Below are 23,620 nucleotides of genomic sequence, written 5' to 3'. Positions count from 1 at the left end.
GAATCAAATTGCACTCATGAGAAATAAATGCCTTATTACATTTATTTTTGAGTCATTTCTTATGCTTCATGCAGTCCACCTTCTAATGCCCCTTTTTCTTGTAGAAGAAATACTTTATAGAAAAGCCTCTTGCCTGGGATTTGGCTTTTGCCTGAGAGTTTGAACTCTTCCCAGAGGTATTTTCATTGTTCTTCCTTTTAAAGGAACTTTTCTTCGGCCTCAGCCTCTGTTTTTTCTTATGAGAGGTCATATGTGCACTCGACACCCTCTCACCCTTCAGTCTCTCTTCTTCTTCAATAGACTTGAACAAAAGGTCATTAAAAGACCACTCATCATTATGTGTGTTGTAGAAGATTTTGAAGGGTCCATATTCAGTAGGCAATGGGGTCAAAATCAGATGGACTAAGAAAGAATCAGAAATGACAAATTTCATGTCATTTAGCTGAGATGCAATATTTCTTATTTTTAAAATATGTTGTCGAATGTGACTGTCGGCAATATATTTCATAGATATCAATTATGAGCATACATACCCTTGCCTTATTAAAACTGACGAATTGGCCCTCAATGGCTTCTAGAAATTTCTTTAATATCCTGTAGTGAGGAATGACGCCTCGAATATTCTTAGCCACTCGAGATTGCAAAAGCAATAGGCTAAGTCTTTTCGAGCTCTCCCACTTCTCAGAGACAACCATCTATTTGGTTGTGCTCTGCTCTATAAGAGCGGGAGGTTCATTCGTTCTAAGGGCCAAGTAAAAGTCTATATAACTCAAAGCGAACAACACTATTTCTTTCCTGTCTGAAAAATTAGATCCGTCTAATAGAGAAATGTTACTAGAATCGTTGATAAGAAAAGAACCTGATACAACAAAGAACGAAAGATAAAACTTTATTATTGCTCAGATGAGACTTGTGATAAAAAGGTAAAAAGTGAGACGTTTTATTATTCACCTTTTCTAAGACAAGCATAGTTGAGTCATTATCGTTCTACTTTGGTGGAAACGATAATACTCATAATTGCTTCGTCTCTTCAATTCATAAGGAATTAGCTTCGGTTGATGAAATTAGTAGATCATGTAATCATAGACAATTCAACACTATATATTTGAGTACGAACATGCTTCATGGGCTAAAAAACACATCTACTATTACACCCTGTCTGAATTTGGAACACACCAGCCTATATTTGGGTAAAATTGTTATTTCATAAAGTCACACATAATCATAATAATGAATCTTATTACAATTCAAAGAATCCTCAATCAACATGACTCAGATCACTTTGGTGATTGCATGAATCAGTCAATTAAGATCTTTTACCGAAAACATATTCGTATTGTGAAGTATGCTCATGCACACATGTTAATGCATGTATATTCACGACAAAATATATATTATATCATCAAAATACAAGTTCATGTTTCAACTTATATGCATACACTAATTTTGATGATAAAATGTCATGAATTTAGTCATAATTCATGCTTAAAAATATTATGCATAACTTAACCAATATAAAATACATAAATTAATATGCATAAGTCATACTTTCTTAACAATGAATACTTATAAAACATGAAAAATAACAAAAGCAAGCTCATATGGGTATAACTTGGGGTCCTCGAGCTGAAATCAGTCTAAAAACACCCTGAACCAGTCTGAAATGACTCTGAACCGATCATCTAAGGGTCTGAACCGGTTCTAGGCCTAATGAACCAGTGCAAAACATGAACCAAAGCTTATAAAACCCTATAACTGAATGAAAAAATCTCTATATTTTTATAGATTCATGAAAACAGGTCTCTACATTTCGAAACTGGTGAAAAACCAAAAAGAACCTGTCAAAATAGCTTTGAACCGGTTCCGAAAAAGGGTCGTATCGATCACTGATCCGGTTCAGGTTTAAACAGTACATGGACCCTGTTACGGATCCTATCTGGTCCAAACAGGATCCAGGTCTGACACGATCCAAACAAGAATCAGGTCTGACCTGATCCAAACAGGAACTGGGTTGGACACGATCCAAACAGGATCCAGGTCTGACCTTATCCAAACAAGACTCCGGATGACATGGTCCAAGTTGGACTCGGTCCAAATAGTATTAAGGTCAGGCCCAGTCCAAATTTTAAGACAAACCTCATCCACCCAAAAACGGGTTTGGATCGGGCCCGCCATCGGGTCGGTACATCAGATCTGACCCGGATCAACAAAAAAAAAAACTTCAAAACTTATTCGATTTCTGAGATCGGTTTCTAAGAAACTGAAGGTCTCCAAAAGGGCGAAAGCCCCTTTCGACTTCCAGTTCAGAGAATGTCACCGATGAGGATGCTGGTGACTCGGTGACCCAACGACGAATGTCACCCCTACTCCTCGATGACGATGGTCTTCTGAGAAACCAGAAAACCGAAAGGGCTTTCAGTTTCTCAGAAACCGAAAACCACGATCGACCGAATCACCCCCGGTATAGTGGTCGGCCATTGCTTAAAACCCCCTTCAACCTTACAGATAAGTCGTTAAATCTCTAGTGAAAACGGTGACACCAAACGATCGAAACCATCGCCTGCTCCCCGACGATGATCCATGGCCGGAATCCCTCTTAAAGAAACTCATCCAATGATGGTTTCAAGATTCCGGCCAGCTCGGTAGTCCGGTGATGGCTGTGCTGCTGGAGATGAAACATGGCTGCCAACGACGCTGACAAGGTCGCTGGTGATCAAAGCCCCTCAACTCCCTGGCAAGCATCGACAAGTAATCAATGGAAACCCAATATATATATATATATATATATATATATATATATATATATATATATATATATATATATATATATATATATATATTTGAGGTTTCTCTCTCCATCGACGACCAATCATGGTTGTCGTTCATCGACCAAGGCAGCTGACCCTGACCGGTGGAAGCAAAAGGGGAAAACCCTACCGATGTAAAATAGAGCTGTCACTCTTCCTTTTACTGAGGATGGCTCTGGCGAAAGGCCGATGGCGGCTGCATTTGTCTCCCGGCTCCACCTTCCCGAGAAATATATATATTTTTATATTTGTCGACAGGGATGTCTATCGCCATCGACGACCAGATGACACTGCCGCCGGCAAGAAAAGGCCTTGCCACTGTATGGACAGGTCCTTCTGGTATCTCTGTAAAGGGGACCAGATAGCAGACCAACCCTTGTTGCCACCAGTGATTGGTAGCAATCAGGCATTCCGTATGCCGACCCTGATACTGCAACTCGCCGACGATGTAAAAAATGCGACAGTAGGCGAGTATGCATCATTAGGAAAAATTGGATACGTTGATGTCGGCAAGCATAAACCAAATGCTCGTGACACACCCACATGCGTAGTGAAATGCACGATAAGTGGGCTCATAACTCAATGTTGACGTATTCACAAAATGAAAGCTAAAATGCAAATATGTACCTGTAGATACCATGAATGCACCGTGCATGTGCTCGACGTTCTCTTCAGCTTATCGACGCCCACGATGAGCCCAGGCCTTAGGTCGATGGCGAGCAGAACCCTTATACCAAAGAAATACCAGAATGTGGGCAATAAGAGTGTTGGTGGTTGATGGCTCTCGTATGTACAACCCAAACACCTCCTCCTTTTATCATAGAAGATAGGGGTGGTTATCATCGACTAACTCTGATTAACTTGTCACTAAACAGCTCATTAACAGTGTCAAATCGGGTCACCTGATGGCCTCGACCCAAAATATCCAAGAGAGTGGTCATCATCTTAGGGTTCTGAAAAAAGAAATAGAAGAGGAAAGCGACAGGAAGGAAGAGCATCTGGCCCGCCAGAACCCTCGATCGACCCATGTTCGGTGGATCTCACGACGACGACGATGACAGAGCAACACCTGGAGATCCAACTATCTCTATCACATACAATTTATGAGAAGAGGGTGATGAGCAGAGGAGGGCACCACTCGACGGGAAAGAGATTCTTCCAATGAGCAAACCACAGATAAGCCCTTTCTATCTCTCTGTCTTTGTGTCTTTCCGTTTATCTAAAGAGAAGGGGTTCAAAAACTCTTAGAGTCAGAGGAGGATAGAACCAGGTGATCATGCCAGATTCGACAATCAATGGAACAAGATTAGTTTTTTTTTTTAAACCCTAATCTGGAAGAACAAGGCGGAGCATTAAATAACCCCACACGAGGCCCAAAAATAGGGTTTGAACCGCCTCCCCCCCCCCAAAAAAAAACAAAAATAAAAAATAAAAAAAATAAAAAACAAAAATAAATAATTTTTAGGTTTTTGTTTCTGTTCTTTCCTCTATCCCTCCGATTTTGTTTTGTTATCCTCTCTCTGAGAGCCGTCGGAAGAAGAAACAAAAACTGAGAGATGGGTGGGGCCTCTCAGTATGGGATTTGATTTGGTTACCAAAAATTTAGGAAACTGAAACAAAACCATCGATCACTCACAATCCTGAAAAAACGGGAAAAAAATGTGTGGCTAAAAAAAAGGCACTAACCCTAAAATACATTTTTTTATTCATGCATCTGCAAAAACGGTAAATCCCCTTTTGTGTTTACCAATTTTGTTATTTTTCTAAAAAATTGCATGTTCCAATTTTTTTTTTATGATTCATATACGTGTGATTCATGTATTCTTCCATAAACAATAAAAGTTTTTTAATAAGATTGTTCACTCAAGCATGTGATCGAGTGTATGTGCAAAGCAGGTTATATGTTCCCCCCCCGAACAGGGCAGTTAGCTACATCTCATGTTCGGGGGTCCCAAAGAGCACCACGTATGTAAGCATGTGTGTCTCGTATCCCCATGTTTGTCAGCATTAATTAGTGTTGGAGTTTGATGCGATTGCAAAGACTTAAGTACCATCTCCTCCATTGGTGCAAAAAAAAATGACGGTTCTTGAAAAGGAGTTGTTGTAAAGACTTAAGTGCCCCGAAGATGATTATTTAAGACCCAGTCTCTGCACTGCAGGATTATCCGAGAAAAAAATCTCCCCTGGAGGAGGCCATGAACATCAACCCTCTCACTCTCTCTCTCTCCCGTCTATTTCTGCATCTGTGCACATCCATTAAAAGATCATACATTGCTCTATCAAGCACCGACTGACCTTCACATTGACTGTTGTGGAACCTGATTCAAAGTTTTTACCCTTACAGGATGAGGGTTTGTGGGCTCATCCCAGCGTGGGTAGCATCATTCAACTCTCACACACTCTCTCTCTCCCTTCTATTTCTGCTTCTGTGCACATCCATTAGAAGATCATACATTGCTCCATCAAGCACCGACTGACCTGCACATTGACTGTTGTGGAGCCTGATTCAGAGTTTTTACCATTACAGGAGGAGGGTTTGGGGGCTCATCCCAGCGTGGGTAGCATCATTCAACTAAATGAGTTGTAAATCCTGATTCAGAGTTTTTACCCTTACAGGAGAGGGGTCTGGGGGCTCCTCTCAGCGTGGGTAGCATCATTCAACTTGAAGAGTTGTGGAGTGTGATTTAGAATTTTTACCCTTACATAAAGGGGGGTCTGAGAGCTCCTCCCAGTGTGGGTAGCATCATTCAACTTGAAAAGTTATGGAGTCTGATTCAGAGCTTTTACCCTTACAGAAAGGGGGTCTGAGGGCTTCTCCCAGCATGTTCATGGCCTTTTGCCCTTACAGGAGGAGAGTTTGGGGGCTCTGTAAGGGCAAAAACTCTAAATCAGGCACATCAGAAGGTCCTACATTGCTCCATCAAGCACCAACTGACCTGCACATTGACTGTTGTGGGTCCTTACTGATGAGCTGCCTCTAAATTTATTCGACTCTGGGTCCTTACTGCACTTAAAGTTGAGTCGTTGTATTTTTTGTTGTTTGGTGGGTGGTGAGGCCCTCCTCTACTCTCTCAAGACTCTTAGCTTGGGCAATCTTTCTTTTGATGATTGTGGTTGTAATGTATCGTTGAAGTTAAAATGGGGAATGAAATGACAATAGAAATCACTGAAAATTTACAAAAATAAACTAGACTCAATAACGAAGACACCACTTTTTACGGATTTGAAATATGACCTCCAGTTAGGGAGATATGGCCCTGACAAGTTGGTCCTAATTCGGGTAGCGATTTACAGCGATTTGCTTACTGAATAACACTACAAATCGCTATAGCGATTTGAGGAAGACACTATAAATCGCTATAGCGATTTGCGGAAGAATCTACAAATCGCTATAGCGATTTACGGAAGACACTACAAATCGCTATAGCAATTTGCGATTTGCGATTTGTAGTGTCTTCCGCAAATCGCTATAGCGATTTGTAGTGTCTTCTGCAAATCACTATAGCGTTTCGTTGGAGACCCGAAAATACTACAAATTGCTGTAGGAAAGCCCGATATTACTACAAATCATTGTTGGAAGGCCCAAAAAAAATTTGGTCCGGAGGGCGCTGCCCCCCGAGCCCCCCGCCAGAGGGGAGCCCCCGGACCCCCCTTCTGTAAGGGCAAAAACTCTAAATCAGGCACATAAGTAGAGAGAGAAGGGAGAGAGAGTGAGAGGGTTGGTGTTCATGGCCTTCTCCAGGAGGAACCTTTTACCTCCCTTGATTTCTTCTCTAGAGAGAGAGAGAGGGTTTTACAATGTTTTAAGAAGAAGGAAGAAGAAGAAGATGACGATGGAGCAATGTAGGATCGTCTGTTGGATGTGCACAGAAGTAGAGAGAGAAGGGAGAGAGAGTGAGAGGGTTGATGTTCATGGCCTTCTTCAGGAAAAACTCTTTGTTTCCCTTGATTTCTTCTCTAGAGAGAGAGAGAGAGGGTTTTACAGTGTTTTACGGAGAAAGAAGAAGAAGACTTTGAAGAGTCAACATCATCCTCGACTTTCTGGATAAAGGACATGTTTGTCCTTTTTTTTAACAGAAAAAGAAGAAGACTTTGAAGAGTCAACATCATCCTCGACTTTCTGGATGGAGGACATGTTTGTCCTTTTTTTGAACTGTTTGTTTTTTCTTTTTTGAATGAAGGGCATTTTTGTCATTTTCTCAAACCATCACTTTATGAGAAGAATAGCAAGAAAGGGTACTTAAGTCTTTGCAACAACACCAGAGTCCGATGCAAAGTTATGTCAACATACACGGGAATACGAGCCCCATGTGCTTGTATACGTGGTGCTCATTCAAAGCCCCGAACACAGACGTGGGATTCAGTGAATCATCGGGGGCGAACATACACCACCCTCTCGTGTATGTGTATCTATGCTTCTTAAAAAAAATGCATCAGATGTACCTTAACCGAATACAATACATGCTATCATGTATACGTCGTCATGATGTGCCTTCATATTATGCTTCATGTATATCTTACATGCATGAATAGCATATCATACATACATATATGCATGAACAACTATAGCCTGCATATGGGTATTTTGTATGTGTTTACACGGTCACCTCAAATGTGTGTAGAAAAGTTCCTGCAGATCATGTGTTTGCTAAAATAGCTCAAAAGAGCTGCAAACACAAACAACAAAAGAAAAAAAATGTGCATTGATTTGGTGATCTAGGTGTTTCACACGTCCCGACAACGTGGCTCTGGTCCCACTGTTGGCCCAATTTGTGTAGTTGCAACAAATTGAAGAACTCAATAGGGTTCTTTGGAATCCTGATTTACACCTCCTGGTGTTGCCGTAATACCCCACTATCCAATAACTGCACATTTTAAGGGCTGGCTAATGGAGAGGTTCATTGGATTCTTGTGAGACCCGATGACCAAAGTTTAGATCCATAACCTGGATCTATAATTTGGATCCAATATTTAGATCCATTCTTTGTATCCAATACTTGGATCCAACACTAACTGCTCCTGCCAAACAAAATTGCTTCTTGGTCGGCACCATGGCTGTCGAAACCAACAAGCCTGGCCGTAATCAGGGGTGTAGCTAGGATTCATGTGAGGGGGGGGGGGGGAACAGGGGTGTAGCAAAAAAAATTTATTTGTGCGATAGTCGGGGGTTCGGTGGCAGCGCCCTCAATTTTTTTTTTTGAGATAAAATAAAAAATGGCTATAATTATTAATAAAAATCTATTTCATATGGACAAATCAAACTATTTGCTGCAGTCAGGGCTGGGCTAGGACTGGGCTGGGCTACAAAAATGGATAAAAATCTATTTCATATGGAATCAGGGCTGGGCTACGACTGGGCTTTTAAAAAAAAATTAACTGTTTCGGGAGGCAGGACTGCCCCCCCCCCCTAGCTACGCCTTTGGTCGTAATGGTATCTCATGTCTTATGCACATTGTCAATCTATCTATCAGCCATCTCTTTTCATTTGCCAAAGAAATTTGAAACATAAATTGCGAAGCTGCTTCGAGAATTCCTTTGGAATGAGAGCGGTCCATCGAAATCGCTGGTGGCATGGAAGACGATCTCAAAGGCCAGTAATTCCTTTGGAAATGTTGGCTTTTTGCTGTGGTGGAGAATATGGGAATAAAGGAATAACAGACTGTTCCAAAACAGTAAACCCTCTGTCTAGGGATGTCAGTGGACCGGGGGATAACGGGCCCCGCCATGCCTCACCCCGTTTGGACCAGGGGTGAAGGGCATGAAATGGGGATGGAGGCGGGGATGAAGGTTAAAATCTATCCTCGTGTGGGACTTAACGCTTTCCCCCACCCCTCCCAATCCCCGCTTTGCCCAGCTCCGCCCCGCCCCGTCCCCAATCCTTCAAGGAATGATTATAGACCGAGGGGAAACGGGCCTCGCCCCACCTCACCGGGGATGGAGGTTCGGATTTTGAGATGGGGGGGGGGTGGAGACCTTGTCCTCCACCCCGGTACACTGCCATCCCTACCTCTGCCCAAGCCAACGCTTAGCATAGGCCTTGGGGGCAGGGTTCCCAACACAAGGTGATGTGCACTAACTGCTCCTCATCATTGGTAACAAAAAAAAAACATGTTATTTTGAAAGAACAATATGATATTTGCAAAACATCCTTTGTTTTTAAACTATGACATTTTTAGCCTGATAATAATGTAATAAAAATCTATATTATTTAGGTTTTCGTTATTATTTTTATATAATTTGTTTATTTATCTAGTGATGTTTTTCAATATTTGCTCAAAAAACTCATTTTTTTTCAAAACTGACATGTTTGCTTGCTTGCTAATATCAATGTGACAATATCACCTAAGGATGGCAGTGGACTGGGGGAAAGCGGAGCCTCACCCTGCCTCACCCCATTTGGACTGGGGATGAAGGGCATGAGGCGGGGATGAAGGTTAAAATCCATCCCCGTGCGGGGATGGAGGCGGGGATGGACTTATGCTTTCCCCATCCCCGTCTTGATCCCCACCTTGCCCCGCCCCATCCCATCCCATCCCATCCCCAATCCTTCTAAGGGATAACACTAAACTGAGGGGAAATGGGGTCCCGCCCCACCTCCCCTCCGTTTGGACCGGGGATGGAGGACATGAAACGAGGATGGAGGTTAAAATCCATCCCCATGCGGGGATGGAGGTTCGGATTTTGAGACGGGGTGGGGGTGGAGACCTTGTCCCCCGCCCCCACCCCAGTCCATTGCCATCCCTAATATCGCCTGATTTTCAAATTCATTACTAAAATACCACCATAAGCAATCGATAGATGACATTTTGAGATTATCACAATATTTTCTAAATATCATGATTTTGTCTAGGTTTTATGGGCTATGCCTTCAAGAAAATGAATTTCTATAATTTTTGTATATTTTACTCTCTTATTCTTTTTACACTCAGTTTTATTAATTTTTTAATTAATTAATTTCCACCAACATATTGTTCCCTATAAAAGCATATTTCAGTTTCTCAGGAGAAATCCGCTGCCTTTTTGGTCGTTTAAAACTTTTTACATTACTTTCAGGATGTCATGACTCCTGCTCTCCATGACAGCTTACAAACTGTCTTGGTTGCTTGTTGAGAAACAAGCCCAGCTCATTCATACTCGTAAAATAGGTTCAGCATGCTAAACATAAACAAAAGGTATTTGATCCGATTTGGTTTATTATATAAACCAGACTGGATCAGGTCAGAAACTCCCATGGTATTCCGTCAGCACTTCTGGATGTCACTGACCTAAAGATGAACGGCATCCAAACCTGTACTAGTGAGATGCCCATCACTTGGATGGGTCCTACTCTATGCTGTTTGTGTCTCAAATGAACCCCTTCTGAATGGCTTAAAATGAACCTCTCACAATGAGCTTATTCACTGTTTTGATGGACATCCAAGGCGCCTCTACTGTCAAAGGTGCCTCTCTTTATAAACACTCGTTAAGTAATAATAAATATATTTTAAAATGTATTTTATTATTTTATATTATAACAGGGAAGGGCGAAACAGTGGATGCCCTTTCGTCGGACAGAAATCAGACCTGTGCTTTGTATAGCCTAAAACGGGTTTTAGGCTATCGCTAACGCCACTAAATGTGTTTTCTCCACAAAAAAGCAATGCCATTCAGCGGCGCTGTTTTGACCCAGGTAACTGTTACTCCCATCCCATTATAATATATCACAAATGATTGAAGCAGTTGGTTTGCAACAAATTGGCTTAGAGATAAAATCTTACGATTACCCCTGTGAAGCAAATTTTTTTTTGTTTGACTAAATTTTTTTAGACAAACAAGCTCATTTAACTCAGGCTCATTGTGAGCTCTAACCGGTCTCAGTTAAATCCAAGAATGAGTTGTGAGCTCTAACTGGACTCAGTTCACCCCAAGAATGAGCCAGGCATGAAGAGGCTAGGAGCGATGATTTCTTTGTTTGGGTGAGAGGAGTGAGGAGGAGGATTCACCAGAATCTAGAGTTGGGATTCGAGGAATTTGACACCTTTGAGCTCATCAAGGTGGAACTCGATTCAATGGGGGTGGAGTACACATCTTCATTCGCCGAAATGGGCATGGTGTTGGATGAGTTCACCAAAATGGGCATGGTGTTGGAAGAGTGTGGAGCATGTTTTTTACCTGGATATAAAATTCATACTTTCTGCGATATTTTTAGATATGTAATTTTACCCTTGACTCCTTGTACCCAACAACACTATTAGACTTCATGTAAAATTCAGACTCTTATTTAAGGAGGCATCATCCGCTGTATTGTACATCCCAATCAATAAAAAAGTAAAAGGCTCAGTGTGGTCTTTGATGTAGGCAATTCGTGCCGAGTAAAATCCTTGTTTTTGTGTGATTGTTTTTTCTCATTTTGTTTTTTTTGTGCTTGTTTCTTCTATCAATCAGTAGGGCAAAATTTCGTTCCCTAACACATGGTCAGCTCGTTTAGGTTCGGCGATCACCCGGTCTTCGCCCTTAGAGCCGAAATGAACGTTCTTCCAGCAGAGGTATTGCAAATTTACTCAGCCAGACGTTGATTTTTGAGGTACCCACTTATCCAGAAAACTGGGATGAGTTGGGATCTTATGTTTTGGAGCTCAATGGAATATCCCAGGTTATCCTACTTTTTCATTGAATGGGTGCAACCTGAATGCCCCCATAGTCTGTTTCAATGAATCGCCTTATTCACGAATCAAGGATAAGTTGGGATGAAGTGTTATACTCCATAATGCAATATCCCAACTTGACCAGAAAATTAGGGATCCATTTATCCCATTACTTTCTTGATCTGAATTGTTGTTTCTTTTCCCTTTTTTCTGATAATTTGGTTGCATGGTAGGACTTGTTTAGGGGAGTTGGTTATTTGGGCAGGTGGTGGGAGGGGTTGCATTGTTAGAGGAGAATCTGCAGAATGTTGATTTGCATGAGTAGATGGTGTTCTTTATAGGTAGTGCAATTTTCAGCACTGTACCTATTCATTGTTCCATCTTTGTGATGTGCTTGTGTTTTGATTCTGTTGTAGATTTTATTTTTGAGTGGCTTTCCTCTGTTGTGGTGTCTGATAGTAGTATTGCTTTCTAATTTAGTGAGTAGTTTTGTTTATGGTAAACAATATGCTTGAAGGAATTAATTGAGTGGGAGTACAAGAGCAAGAGAAGTGGTAAAATGCACGCTTGTGGGCATGATGTGCATGTGGCCATGCTTCTAGGAGCTGCTAAATTGCTTAATAGAAGGAAAAAAATGTTACAGGTTGGTATCAGAATTTTAGCCACTTGTAGTAGCATTTTCGTATGGAGTTTCTTAAAATATCCTACTGTGATTGTTCTTGCTTGAGCTATTTGGAGAATGGTATTGATTAAGTTTGTTTATTTCGACAAAGGGCACTGTGAAGCTCATTTTTCAACCAGCTGAAGAAGTTCAAGCTGGTGCATTCCGGATGATACAAGATGGTGCTATTGAAAGTGTGGAAGCCATCTTTGCATTTTAATCTTCAAAAGTAAAAGCTAACCTTTCATCATCTCCATTGGAGTTAGTAAGTATTCACCATCGTAAAGTTTGAATCGTATGATCAATTGATGGTCGCTAAAATTGCTAACATGGTAAGAAAATCATTTTTCATGTATATATATATAATCAATGAAATATGCTAAATGGGTTTTTCAAGCTTTCTTTGGTGATCGTTCAGATGTGATCTATGTACCTGATTTTATAGGGATCAACTCTGAAAGCGTTTAGTTCTGACACATTTCGACACATGAATCATTTTTCAAGGAAAACACGTGATTCAGGTGTGGATTCTTAGTAAATCAACCATGCCCAACACATTTATGAGGTTGAAAAAAGCATTAAAACCCCCATTCAGCATGGATATATATATATATATATATATATATATATATATATATATATATATATATATATATATATATATATATAGAGAGAGAGAGAGAGAGAGAGAGAGAGAGAGAGAGAAGGGGTTTAGACACAAGGATCATGAACCACGTAAAGTGTGGTTGGTAAAGTGGCCTCCGATTTAGTGTTAGGAAAAAACTAACAAAATGATGGACCAGCACACCCCCTTTCAGGAGAAAAGGAGGTGGCAACAGAAAACAAGATAATCTAGCTACAGTACCCCTAATTCATAGTTATGTACAATAAAACACTACATATTCACCTACGACCTTCCTCTGGGGAGAAACAAGCAAAAAGATTCTCGCGGCCATTCATGCTACAGTTATGAACAAGGAATCTCTGGAGAATCGCCATATTACCAGAAGCACGACGAACAATATTGTGATTACAGCGATGCGGAATGTCACTATCCGGGGCTTATGTGCAGAACGTTGCACCAATGGCTTCTTATTGACACTACTTTCTCCAACAGACACTGATCTTGATTCCATGACTGCTCCCGAACACTCTGTGCCTGCTGCTTCTATCACTTCATCTTTGGCAGATACGGTATCACTGTAAAATAAGAAAGATGATTCAAGCCTCGCAGGACAGATAAGAGCCTCTTCCTTCTGCGACAACAGAGAATCGAAGCCCTGAGGAGCAAGGGCAATGCTTAGGGCCGGCGCATCTGCCACCTCGTTCGGGACAGCACCTTCTCTAATCTCCAATACTGCATGAGAATGGAACAAGTTTAACTTGAATGATTGGCAATGTACCTTCTTTACAGTGCACACAACGATTTCATATATTCATTTTCCTCTTCGTCAGCCAAATTGAAGAAGATATCGCGCAAAGAAAACATCACAATAAGGAATGACGAAAGCTCTTAACATGAAAGTTTACTAATCAAGTGAAATAACAGAAAGGTTTCTGGTTGGTACCATTTTCATTCGGCAACTCAACCTTAGAGGCACGAAGACGGGTTATCTTTAACTTTGGTCTGGATCTCCTTGCTGGGATTGATTGCATCATTTTCATCTGTGGGACATTCCTCACTCGATCTGTTCTTTCATTGGCAAAGATGCAGTTAAGCTCAATCTCCTACAACCAAATAAAGGAAATAAAATGACAACGGTAACCAGTATATAACCAGGCAAGATTTTCACCGACAAAAACATCACATACACACCTCTTCCTCCTCATCAACACCCGTAGGTGGGTTGATGAAGTCAGCCTGTAAGATAATCCTTCTGGGAGCAGTGCCCTGAAATGGAAGAACTTGATTTGTTTCCTCCGTTGGCTCGCGTCTACGTAACTGAATCCCTGTCTGGTTTTTATCTTCAAGATTTGTAGCAAACATTTGATGGCTAAGAGATTCTCCAAAGTGGAAGTCACCAGCATCAAACATTTCGTCTGCTGTTTCCATGGATAAGTCTGACAGAATGTACTGCCCACCAATGCCGTCATTGAAGGCTCCGTAAACACCATCAAACGGTGACAAGATATTAAATAACGGACAAGCATTTTGCTTAACATCGTCCAGGGATTCGAATTTTGGCACATTGAATAAATCATCTAGGTCTTGATCAGGCTGATAAGTTGGTTCATAAATCAAACAAGAAGCATCTGGCTCTTGATCAGCCTGTAATTCAAAAAAACAATAATTCAGCTATGATAGTGATCTAAGAGTAGTCATTCACAAAACCCCAAAAAAGAAGGAAAGATTAATAAGGTGCTTTGTGAAGACTCAAGCAAATCTTAACCTCACAAATATTACATACCAATTGAAAGGAGTGTTATTTTCCTTTTTCTTGTTAAGAATACTTTCTAGATAACATGGAAGTCAAAGACAGGAAACAAGTGCAAGGGGAACAAGAAAATGCAATTTTTTTCTTTTAGTTGGCATACTGGGAGGGGGCCTTAGCTGCTAGACCGGTGGTCAGGGTTTATTCCCATCGACTTCAGTCCCTGCATATAAGAAAGGGCAAGAGCATTTATGCCCATGGCCCTTGCTCTGAAGCAAGGCTATAATCCCTGGGGTTGGGCCTCGAGTTTACACCGTAGGAAAAGCGACCATAAGCACGGCAGGCATAGCCAGCACGACTAGGTCTCCCATGCCGGGACTGGTTTCCCCATTCCTCAGGAAATAAAATGTAATGATTTTTTCCATCATTTGAAAAAATCTAAGATTCTTAACATATCTATTCCAAACACGAAATTAGCAAACCATGCAACTGCTGTCAGTGGCTCTATTTGTTGGGGGAGAATCAGGTGTCATATCCAATATCTGCTCCAGGGTCTGAAAGACATCAATTTGATCACGCTGTTGCTCTTCTTCCATAGTAGCAACTGCTGGTTGCTGAACCTCCCGTGTATCCAACTTCTCTTCTCTTGGGGTGTCCACTGAATCATCACCCATAATGGATTTGCTTGCGGTAGGAGAAAGCTCACTTGGCTCCACCACATCACAGTTAGAGCAAACACCAATCTCCTCGGCCTTCCTGAAAAGACGGCACAGAACAAAGGCATCCTGCAAAAATTTGGGCAGTTTGCAACACAAGATCATCAAGTTAGAACATGTGCACCACCCACATTGAAAATAGAAAGTCTAAAGAAGATATCAGAATTGTGAGATATCAATTCTGTTGCTCAACGTAGATAAATATGAACACCCCAAAAGCAAATTGCAGATAAAAATCACATTCGACATCAAGAATTCAATAAAGCAGCCAAAAGATTACCACCCAAATTAGAAACCAAACAGCCAAAAAATCCGATGTTTTTTTCTTTATGAGCGAATTTATCCAAAGAAGACGAACCTGCAAACCGTTCAATTCCTCGCACTTATCGGCGCGGTACTCGTGCATCACCCAATTAGTCCTCTTCCCGCCGGGTGCGCGACCCCGGTAGAAAACCAGCGTCTTCTTCGTCCCGATCAGCCTCGACTCCGGCTTCTTCGTCCTGACTTTCCGATCCTTCCCCGTCGCCTTCCAGTACCCGGCCTCCGTCGCCCGGTTCGACCTCTGCCCGTTCGGGTACTTCCGGTCGCGGGGGCACAGGAAGAACCACTCGGGATCGTCCGACTGGATCAGCGATTTCTCTGCGAGCCATCAAACCAAAATAATTCACAACCAAAACCCCCAACTCCTCGATACCCATGAAAACCCCCTTACAAAAAGACTCTAATTTTCCCCAAATCGTGCTAAAAAACTTACCCGGCAAGTCCCAAGGCTCCCACTTGCAGACGTCAACCTCGGGGATGACCTGATCCTCGTCTAAACGGCCGTTGATCTTGCGCTTGAGGTAGTAGTTCACGAGCTCCTCATCCGTCGGATGGAACCGGAACCCTTTAGGCAGACGGCCTACGGATAGAACAGCCATTTCCCACACACAGAGAGGAAACGATTACAGAGAGAAGAAGAAGAAGATGATTCAGATTGCACTCTGTAGAGCCAAAAATCAGACAATGTGAGAGATGAAATTTTATTTTTATACCAGGAGATCATCTCCTTGTTTCTTTACAAAGAGTATTTTACAAACAACTACTACCTTGTTAGCTATTCACAGACGCCCCCCACCCTTGACCTTTCTCAATATAAAATGACGTCTTTACACTCTTCCGGTTCGTCTATAATGGCAGCCGACCTGGTGTGAAGGTGCTGACCAATGTTGTCAGTATCGGTGCGTTCAGGCCTCTATCCTGTATCGTATCGGCATAAAATCGATACGATATTAAACTGAATCCGTTATAAAAAAAATACTTAAAATTAATTGTTTTAATAGTTTTAACACGTGTCACAATCTGATTGACACAAAATATTTTTTAGCCTATTCGCGATTCGATTGAGAATGGGTATCGGACGATTCGCCTGAATCATTGACCAAACGATTCAGGGCGGATACAGAGACTGACAACATTGGTGAATGTTGGTGACCACACCCGAGTTTAGTTCACAGGAAGATGGGTTAATTAAGTGATATAGTCCTCGATGAGGGCTCTTCGTCATGAAAAAAAAAATAATATATAAAAGTCAGCAGCTGAATGTAATAACTAAAACTATGAGAAGCTTCTGTAAATAACTAAGTTGGGTTTCAGTGATGTGGTTTTTTATGGAATTACTCGAACAGGAAAAATAAAAAAATAATTAAAAAACAACAAAAAAAAACGTGTCTAAGTTAAACAACGAGCGCGTTGTCAGAAGATGTGACTCCTTTTTTTAATATTCCTAGACTACCCTTCAAACGACGACCACCTCTGTGCTGTTGCCCTTACATCAGAATCGGTTTTTCAGTAATTTGAGCTTCGGCCCATCGCGACGCGCAACCACGAATGTACGAAGCTAGCCAATCAGGAAACGACACGATTGATTTTGGGTGTGGCGGTGTGCCCCCCTAACTTAGTGGCGGGTCCCGCGCCGCTGACGTGGTCGATGTTTTGAATCTTGTTGGAAGCTACAGAAGTGAATTGGATTCGGATCGGGATTTCCTTATGCCTATTATTACTTAATTAATTTCCTGATATAGACCGGACCTTACCTGAAATTCCATGTGAGTACAACCTTTTCTGATTTTTTTTTATATGAACCAATGTTTTACTGACAATTGTCAAATAAAAACCTTGGGTTAACCTCTTAAACGTCCAATAGTGAGAAACTTAAAATTCATATTTTTACCGTTTTGAACTATGTGTGCTTTCCCAGCGTTCTCACGTGAACGTTTAAAAGTACTTTACCTTCGCTAGATGTGACCTAAAAGAAAGTAGAGTTCGAATGGGAAGCCACTGAAGCTCGAAAAAAAATCACAAAAAGATAACAAATGTAAATAGGTTAGATAAATCTAATTTTTTAAAAATATGTAAAATATAAATAGCCCAACCCTTTTTCTACATGAAAATGACAAGTGTAACTTTATTTTAGTGGACCACATAACATAGAAAACGGGTTGGGTTTAGTTCGGACCAAGGTGAAACCAAACCTGACCTTGATTTTTGGGTATGGTATCGGGTCCGAATCTGAGTCTAATCGGACTCATCATAAGAGAAATCATACCCAAACCCAATAAGAACTACATGAAACAGACCCCAGACTATACTAGTCGGGTCCAAGTAAACAGGTCCCGTTGACACACCTAATTATGAGAACTGAATTGGATATAGGTCTAAAACTGGAGTCAATCATCAAAAATTGAATTCCAAACTCGATCTAACCCATATTTTGTACTGGATAGCATTTATATGAATTTGGGTTATCTTTAACAAATATATTTGGGCTTATTCAAAACAAAGTTAGAACCAAAAATACATTAAAGCCGGATTTGGGTCAAAATCGGGTCTAATGAAATCAGATATAATCCTTATTTTTGTAATGGTTTGTACAAGCATGGGTCAGATCCATATAAATATATTGATGAATGAGAAAGAAAAGAGTACAAGGATATATTTGATATTTCAAGATAAGTAACTTAGGTTAATTACGTAAAGTTAGTGGTAGCTCAAATTAGGTCCTTATTTAGCTATTTTCAGAAAAACAGGAGCTATATCACGAATTTCAGAAAGCATGGTACCTGATATTCAAATTCAGGCAAAACTAGGTATATTACAGGAAATTACCTTATATTTTATTCTTTGCCACGTCTTTAGTGCGGGCCCATGGGCGTCATCGCCTAGTGAGAACCGTGGCCACCTTAGCTTTGACCATTTGGCATCAAGGGGGCAAAGAAGCATGATTATAATAGCATGTTCGCAAATACAGGTGTCGGTTATATTTTTCTCATGATAATATATAGCCGGTTAATTTTGATAAATTTTCAAGACTTAATTTTAAAATATATATATAAAATAGTAAAAATAATTAAGAAAATAATATGTTTAAATAATAATATAAATGTATAACCAAATAAATAAGTAAAACATATAAAAAAACATAAATGTTAATACGTACTGGCATAGTAATCAAAATCAATAGCTCCCACTGTCATAAAACTTGATGAATAACATTAAGATTTTCTTGTTAAATTGATTTGATCTCTCTCTCTCTCTATATATATATATATATATATATATATATATATATATATATATATATATATATATATATATATATATACCTACTGCCTGTCTACCACAAACAAATAGGTGTATTTAGGTTATTTTTTATAAATGTGACCCTGCATATATGTTCGGCATGGTCGATTTGTTATCTGATTCATGTTTTTTTGATAAAAATATGATGTTTTAAGCATTGAATATTTATAAAAATTATAAAAACATTGATTTTTAAATCTTACTGCATATTAGAATCAGACCATCCAAGAATCGATTCTAATAAAATAAGCATGTAGATCATATTTATATGGTCAAAATTTTAAAACATAAATAAAACCCTTCAAAAGCCTGACAGACTATCTGTAGGATAGAAAAGTGGTAGATAGTATATATATATATATATATAAAGTGTGTGTGTGTGAGAGAGAGAGAGAGAGAGATTGGTGCATCCTAAATAATTTGAGTATGGATCATTATGCATCATGTTGGTTTTTGATGATTCGTTGCTTGTATTGTAAATCAATCTTGCATGAATGATCATCAGTGTAGTTCATGTAGGAAAAGGTATGTAGTACATTGGGGGATAGTTGGGTTGCATGCACTATTATAATCGATGTCTCATATTTGAATCTCATTGGGATTATGCCTCATCTTGCCTGTCAGGAAACAGAGGAATTTCGTATGTCAAAATAGGCTTTAAAGAAAACTACAAATCAACGGCATATAGTGCACCATAACTTTGCAATAAAAAATAAATTTTTGTATGAAAATAATTCATTCCAAAGCATGTTTTGTTAGTAAATAAATAACAACAACTAACAATTACTTCTACAAAGTCATATTAAATGCCTACAACTTGACTTTTTGAAGTGGTCCATGTCAATTCATCCTTGAATTGGGTAAGATAGACTGAGATGGAACAATTTCTCCCTCCTAACTAGGGGTTCAACGAGTCAGGTTTACCCGAACCCGACCGTACCACCCTATAGGGTACTGATTAAGACCCGGGTCCGGATCCTAAGGTCTGATTAATACATGGATTTGGGTATAGTTTGTGAAATTTTATATCGAGCCCCACCTGAGTTCCGATTAAGACCCATAAATTTTTAATGTAAAAATAATAAAATAAATATTATTTTATCGGGTATGGCCTGAGTCTGGTTCATGTAGTTCTTATCAGGTCAAGATATGGTTTCTCTTATGGTGGGTCCGATTAGACTTGGGTATGGACTTGATACCATACTCAAAAATCATGGCCAAGCCTGATTTCACCTGGGTCCGAGCCAAACCCAACCGGTTGACACCCCTACTCCTAACATGTTTAGGAATAGACCATAAGACAGTCGAACTCGTTTTCAGTTGTTGCATAAGCTGCTTACTTCATCTGAACTTTCAGCTGAACATGCAAATCTGTTTGTTGTGTGCTTTTTTAATAGAAACATGTTTTGGATTGAAGTATTTTTATAAAAAAATATTTTTATTATTATATTTTGATATAACGTAAACAGTAAGAAATTTAAATAATGTATGCTCTTGGGGCACATATGAAAGTTCTACTTATAAGAAGCTCTCATCTTGAGAACTTTTCTTTATGAATTTTTTTCATGTTTACGTGTCATGAGAAAGTCGAATTGGAAAAGATGTCAGTGTTTTCATTAGGGTGAGCACTGGCCTCAAAACTGAAAATTTTTTGCAGGAAAATTTTCTTCGTTTCTGAAATAGAAAAAATTTTCTTATTAAAGTCAACATTTAAAAAAAAATCTATTATTTGAATTGAATGAAAAGTTGCCACTTTTCTTAACCTACTTGCATTTTTCTTAGCATTTTATTTGCTTCCAAACGTGATCAAAGTAAAAAAGCCACACACGTTATCGGAAAAAGTAGTGTGTGAGAGAAGTTTAATGGTTGGCATGTTCTCATCGGCCAATCTGCTTAAGAAGCCTGCAAAAGCTACAAATGATGGAATCTTTTTTGGAGAGCATTATGAGGGCTGTCTATAGGTCGGATTTGGATCCGGTTCTGATCCAATATGATTGCATCCTTATAATGCATGATCTATGAAGGCATAAAATTAGACCTAAATAAAAATCAGATTCGGTTTCAACTTCTCTCTCTCTCGCACTGTCTATCTATATATATATATATATATATATATATATATAGTGAGAGAGAAAAAAATATGCCAACTAAAACATGCTAGTTAGGGTTTTCAGTTCTATTTTTATTTTTAACCGTATAGATGTGATATATGTACGGATCAGCTCTTGGAGCATTTAATTCTAAAAAACAATGTTAAAAAAACTTTTGTAAATTTTAGAGGCTCCGAATATCATTTTTCATAGAAAACACATGATTCAGGTGTAAATTCCTATGAATTAACCATGCCTAACAATTTATGATGTTGGAACGACCAAAAATCATCAGAAAAGCAAAACCTCTTATGATCACTTATATATATATATATAAGGGAATGAAAACCTACCAAACCTACCCGCTAAGAAACATTTTATCGGATTTCTGGTACTTTTTTGAAATTCTGAACTGACATGTTCAACATATGATTGATTTACTAGAAATTGACACTTGGATCATACCTTTTGGATGAAAAAAAAATATTTGGAGCCTCAAAAATTTATAAAAATTATAAGCCATTGATTTTTGAAACCATATAAAAAACCTAACCATGCATCATAATCAAATGCTCCAAAAACTTATTCCTATAAAAACAAGTGCATATATAGATCACATCTGTAAGGTCAGAATTTCAAAAAAAATATGAAAATCCTATAAAAATATTTCTGAGTGGATAGGTTTGGTAGGTTTCCCAGTGGATAAGTACAGCATGGATGGATTCAATATGAACCAAATGCTAAGGATTGGCTATTAGATCGTATTTTTTTAATTAAAAAAACATTATTTTTTTATTAGACAGTTGATTTTTGAAGGCTCATAAAATACACATCTTAATTGGAAGACCTAAGAGCCTATTCTAGTTAACCTAAACATGTAGATTCCATTTGTAAGGATAGTTTCTTGAAATACAACAAAAAATAAATTGAAAATAAAAACTCATTTGTAGATGAAGGCGACATGACCAAATGCAATCCCATGTACATGTATATACTAGTTGCTTACAGAATAACAGGTTAAGCTTGCCATTTTGAATGTGTGTGTTGGCAGGAGAGATGATCGTGGGGCCCACAAAGTATCAGATAGTGACGTGCATTCGACAGTTTTATTTTTATTTTATTTTTTTGACGAAGAAAGCTGGGATTAGTCTGACCCCACCAGTTATGCAACTCATATACCACTGGGTTTGAACTTGCAAACGTCCCAACCCGAGAACAGTGTTGTCAGTATCGGTAACTACTAATGGGTTTGTATCGTCAGAAAACAGATTCGCTTCACCCAATTGGATCTGCTATTTTTTAATAAAAGTAAAAAATACTTAAAAATTAATTTTTAATATTATTTTAATGAATTTAGAATGTGAATCAAGAGGCATGTAGTCTTATATATGTTTTAAAATTAACCTATCCTGATATTTTCTTGAGATTTTTCAAAAGCAAATTTCTATATTTATCAGGAGTTTTTCATGGTCAAGAAAATCTCAATAACGAAATTTGTGACATTACTAGAAACTACAACTTGAACTTGGGAAAAATCCTGACCCAACCCTGCTCATCAAGAATATCCGGGATCATCCCATCGAACCCTGATCATCAAGAATATCCGGGATCGTCCCATTCTTTGAGTTCGGTTCAACAACAACAAAAAAAAAAAAATTTATCCGGGAAGTAATTAAATGTTTTATGCGAATGGAATAAGTAAAGTATGTAGGGACGTTTGACATCCACTATAAAGCAGGGGGAGCCCTTTGCTTTTGCTTTTCCCTTTCAGCTTTCATGGACTATATGTTGGCCGCTACCAAAACTAAGGAATAAAGTATCATGGACTATAGTTTTATATAAAAAATGTTTTTTTATCTTCAGGCTGGATGTTCTTATAGCTGGGTCTCAATGAAGATAAAGATAGCCCTTTGGCAGGCTTTTTTTTTTTATTTTGCAAGGGTTAGCCCGACCCCGACCAGTTATACAACTATACCATTGGGTTTTGAACCAGCAATGTCCCAACACTAGTTGCTCTTAGCAGACAAGCTGAGCCTCTGTTGGGCCAAGACAAAGTTCTTTCATCATTGATCGCACATTTGCTGGCTTTCAGTTTGGTAAAATCTTTAAAGTTCTCTCCTGTTTATTAGAGAGTAAAGTACACCCACCCAACCGCGACACATTGTGGCAAAGACTGCTTTCCTTAAGGTTTGAATCATGATCATCTTATATCAAGTGACAAACTATAATTGCCCTAATTTAATGGTGGAGTCCTTGACACCTGCTCGGTTTGGCCCAAGTAGCAGCAGGCCTAGGGAGCGGGTACTGACCTCTTTGTCTCAGGTTCGACTCACATTAGGTGTGTGGGGGTGCCTTTAACCGGTGGGCTCCATAAAAACTTGACTGTCTGTGCTCACCTGACAGAGGAGGCAGGCCCACACAGTGGAATTCTTCACAGTGACTTTGGAAAAAAAAAAAGGTGGAAACCTTGTGGGCTCCATGAGAATTTTAAAGTAAAAACTTGACCCATAGTTGGCAGTTAAGGACCATCTTTTTGGATTGGGGCAAGGACCAGAGCTATTCACGGTGCGTCCAATGATCCACTAGATCTGTCCTTTAGATAGGATGTGGGCTCCACACTAACATCTAATAGTCTTTTAGCCGAGGATGGATCAAAACAAACATCTTTTACATGATTCGAGGAGAAAAGAAATCTTTATCTTACCGTGGCTCTCACGAACGTGAGCCCA

General features: G+C 39.4%; 2 protein-coding genes across 3 annotated transcripts; one reads left to right on the top strand and one right to left on the bottom strand.

Annotated features, from left to right (window-relative positions):
* The first annotated feature begins 2,976 nt into the window (after positions 1–2,976).
* Positions 2,977–12,312, top strand: LOC149836226 (IAA-amino acid hydrolase ILR1-like 3). Its single transcript, XM_090009729.1, has 5 exons — positions 2,977–3,278; positions 10,726–10,938; positions 11,275–11,332; positions 11,949–12,074; positions 12,205–12,312. The coding sequence occupies exons 1-5, from the start codon at positions 2,977–2,979 to the stop codon at positions 12,310–12,312; spliced, it is 807 nt and encodes a 268-aa protein (XP_089865855.1).
* Positions 12,313–12,819: 507 nt separating this feature from the next.
* LOC149836225 (uncharacterized) lies at positions 12,820–16,162 on the bottom strand. 2 transcript variants are annotated; one of them, XM_090010829.1, is made up of 6 exons: positions 15,935–16,162; positions 15,539–15,819; positions 14,947–15,249; positions 13,909–14,361; positions 13,661–13,820; positions 12,820–13,449 (listed from the first exon to the last, which is right to left on the bottom strand). In XM_090010829.1, exons 1-6 carry the CDS (start codon positions 16,098–16,100, stop codon positions 13,049–13,051), a joined length of 1,764 nt encoding a protein of 587 aa, XP_089866955.1. In that variant the 5' UTR covers positions 16,101–16,162; the 3' UTR covers positions 12,820–13,048. The 2 variants fall into 2 exon arrangements, with proteins under 2 accessions (XP_089866955.1, XP_089866956.1); XM_090010830.1 differs by having other exon boundaries at positions 13,257–13,449; positions 13,683–13,820.
* Between the last annotated feature and the right edge of the window lie 7,458 nt (positions 16,163–23,620).

The sequence above is a fragment of the Nuphar pumila genome, chromosome 6 (genome assembly GCF_984573655.1).
Source record: "Nuphar pumila chromosome 6, dmNupPumi1.hap1.1, whole genome shotgun sequence".
NCBI classification, from domain to species: domain Eukaryota; kingdom Viridiplantae; phylum Streptophyta; class Magnoliopsida; order Nymphaeales; family Nymphaeaceae; genus Nuphar; species Nuphar pumila.
This window is presented reverse-complemented; position numbering and strand designations above follow the sequence as displayed.

Excerpts from the sequence above, each read along its gene's own strand:
- LOC149836226 (XM_090009729.1), top strand. The coding sequence starts at position 2,977 with ATGGCTCTGGCGAAAGGCCGATGGCGGCTGCATTTGTCTCCCGGCTCC. Across the intron at positions 3,279-10,725 it reads AAAAATGCGACAGTAGGCGA|GCATGAAGAGGCTAGGAGCG; the intron begins GTATGCATCATT and ends AGAATGAGCCAG. Across the intron at positions 11,333-11,948 it reads TGAACGTTCTTCCAGCAGAG|GAATTAATTGAGTGGGAGTA; the intron begins GTATTGCAAATT and ends ATATGCTTGAAG.
- LOC149836225 (XM_090010829.1), bottom strand. The coding sequence starts at position 16,100 with ATGGCTGTTCTATCCGTAGGCCGTCTGCCTAAAGGGTTCCGGTTCCAT. Across the intron at positions 15,250-15,538 it reads AGGAATTGAACGGTTTGCAG|GATGCCTTTGTTCTGTGCCG; the intron begins GTTCGTCTTCTT and ends AAATTTTTGCAG. Across the intron at positions 13,821-13,908 it reads GTGTTGATGAGGAGGAAGAG|GAGATTGAGCTTAACTGCAT; the intron begins GTGTGTATGTGA and ends ATTTGGTTGTAG.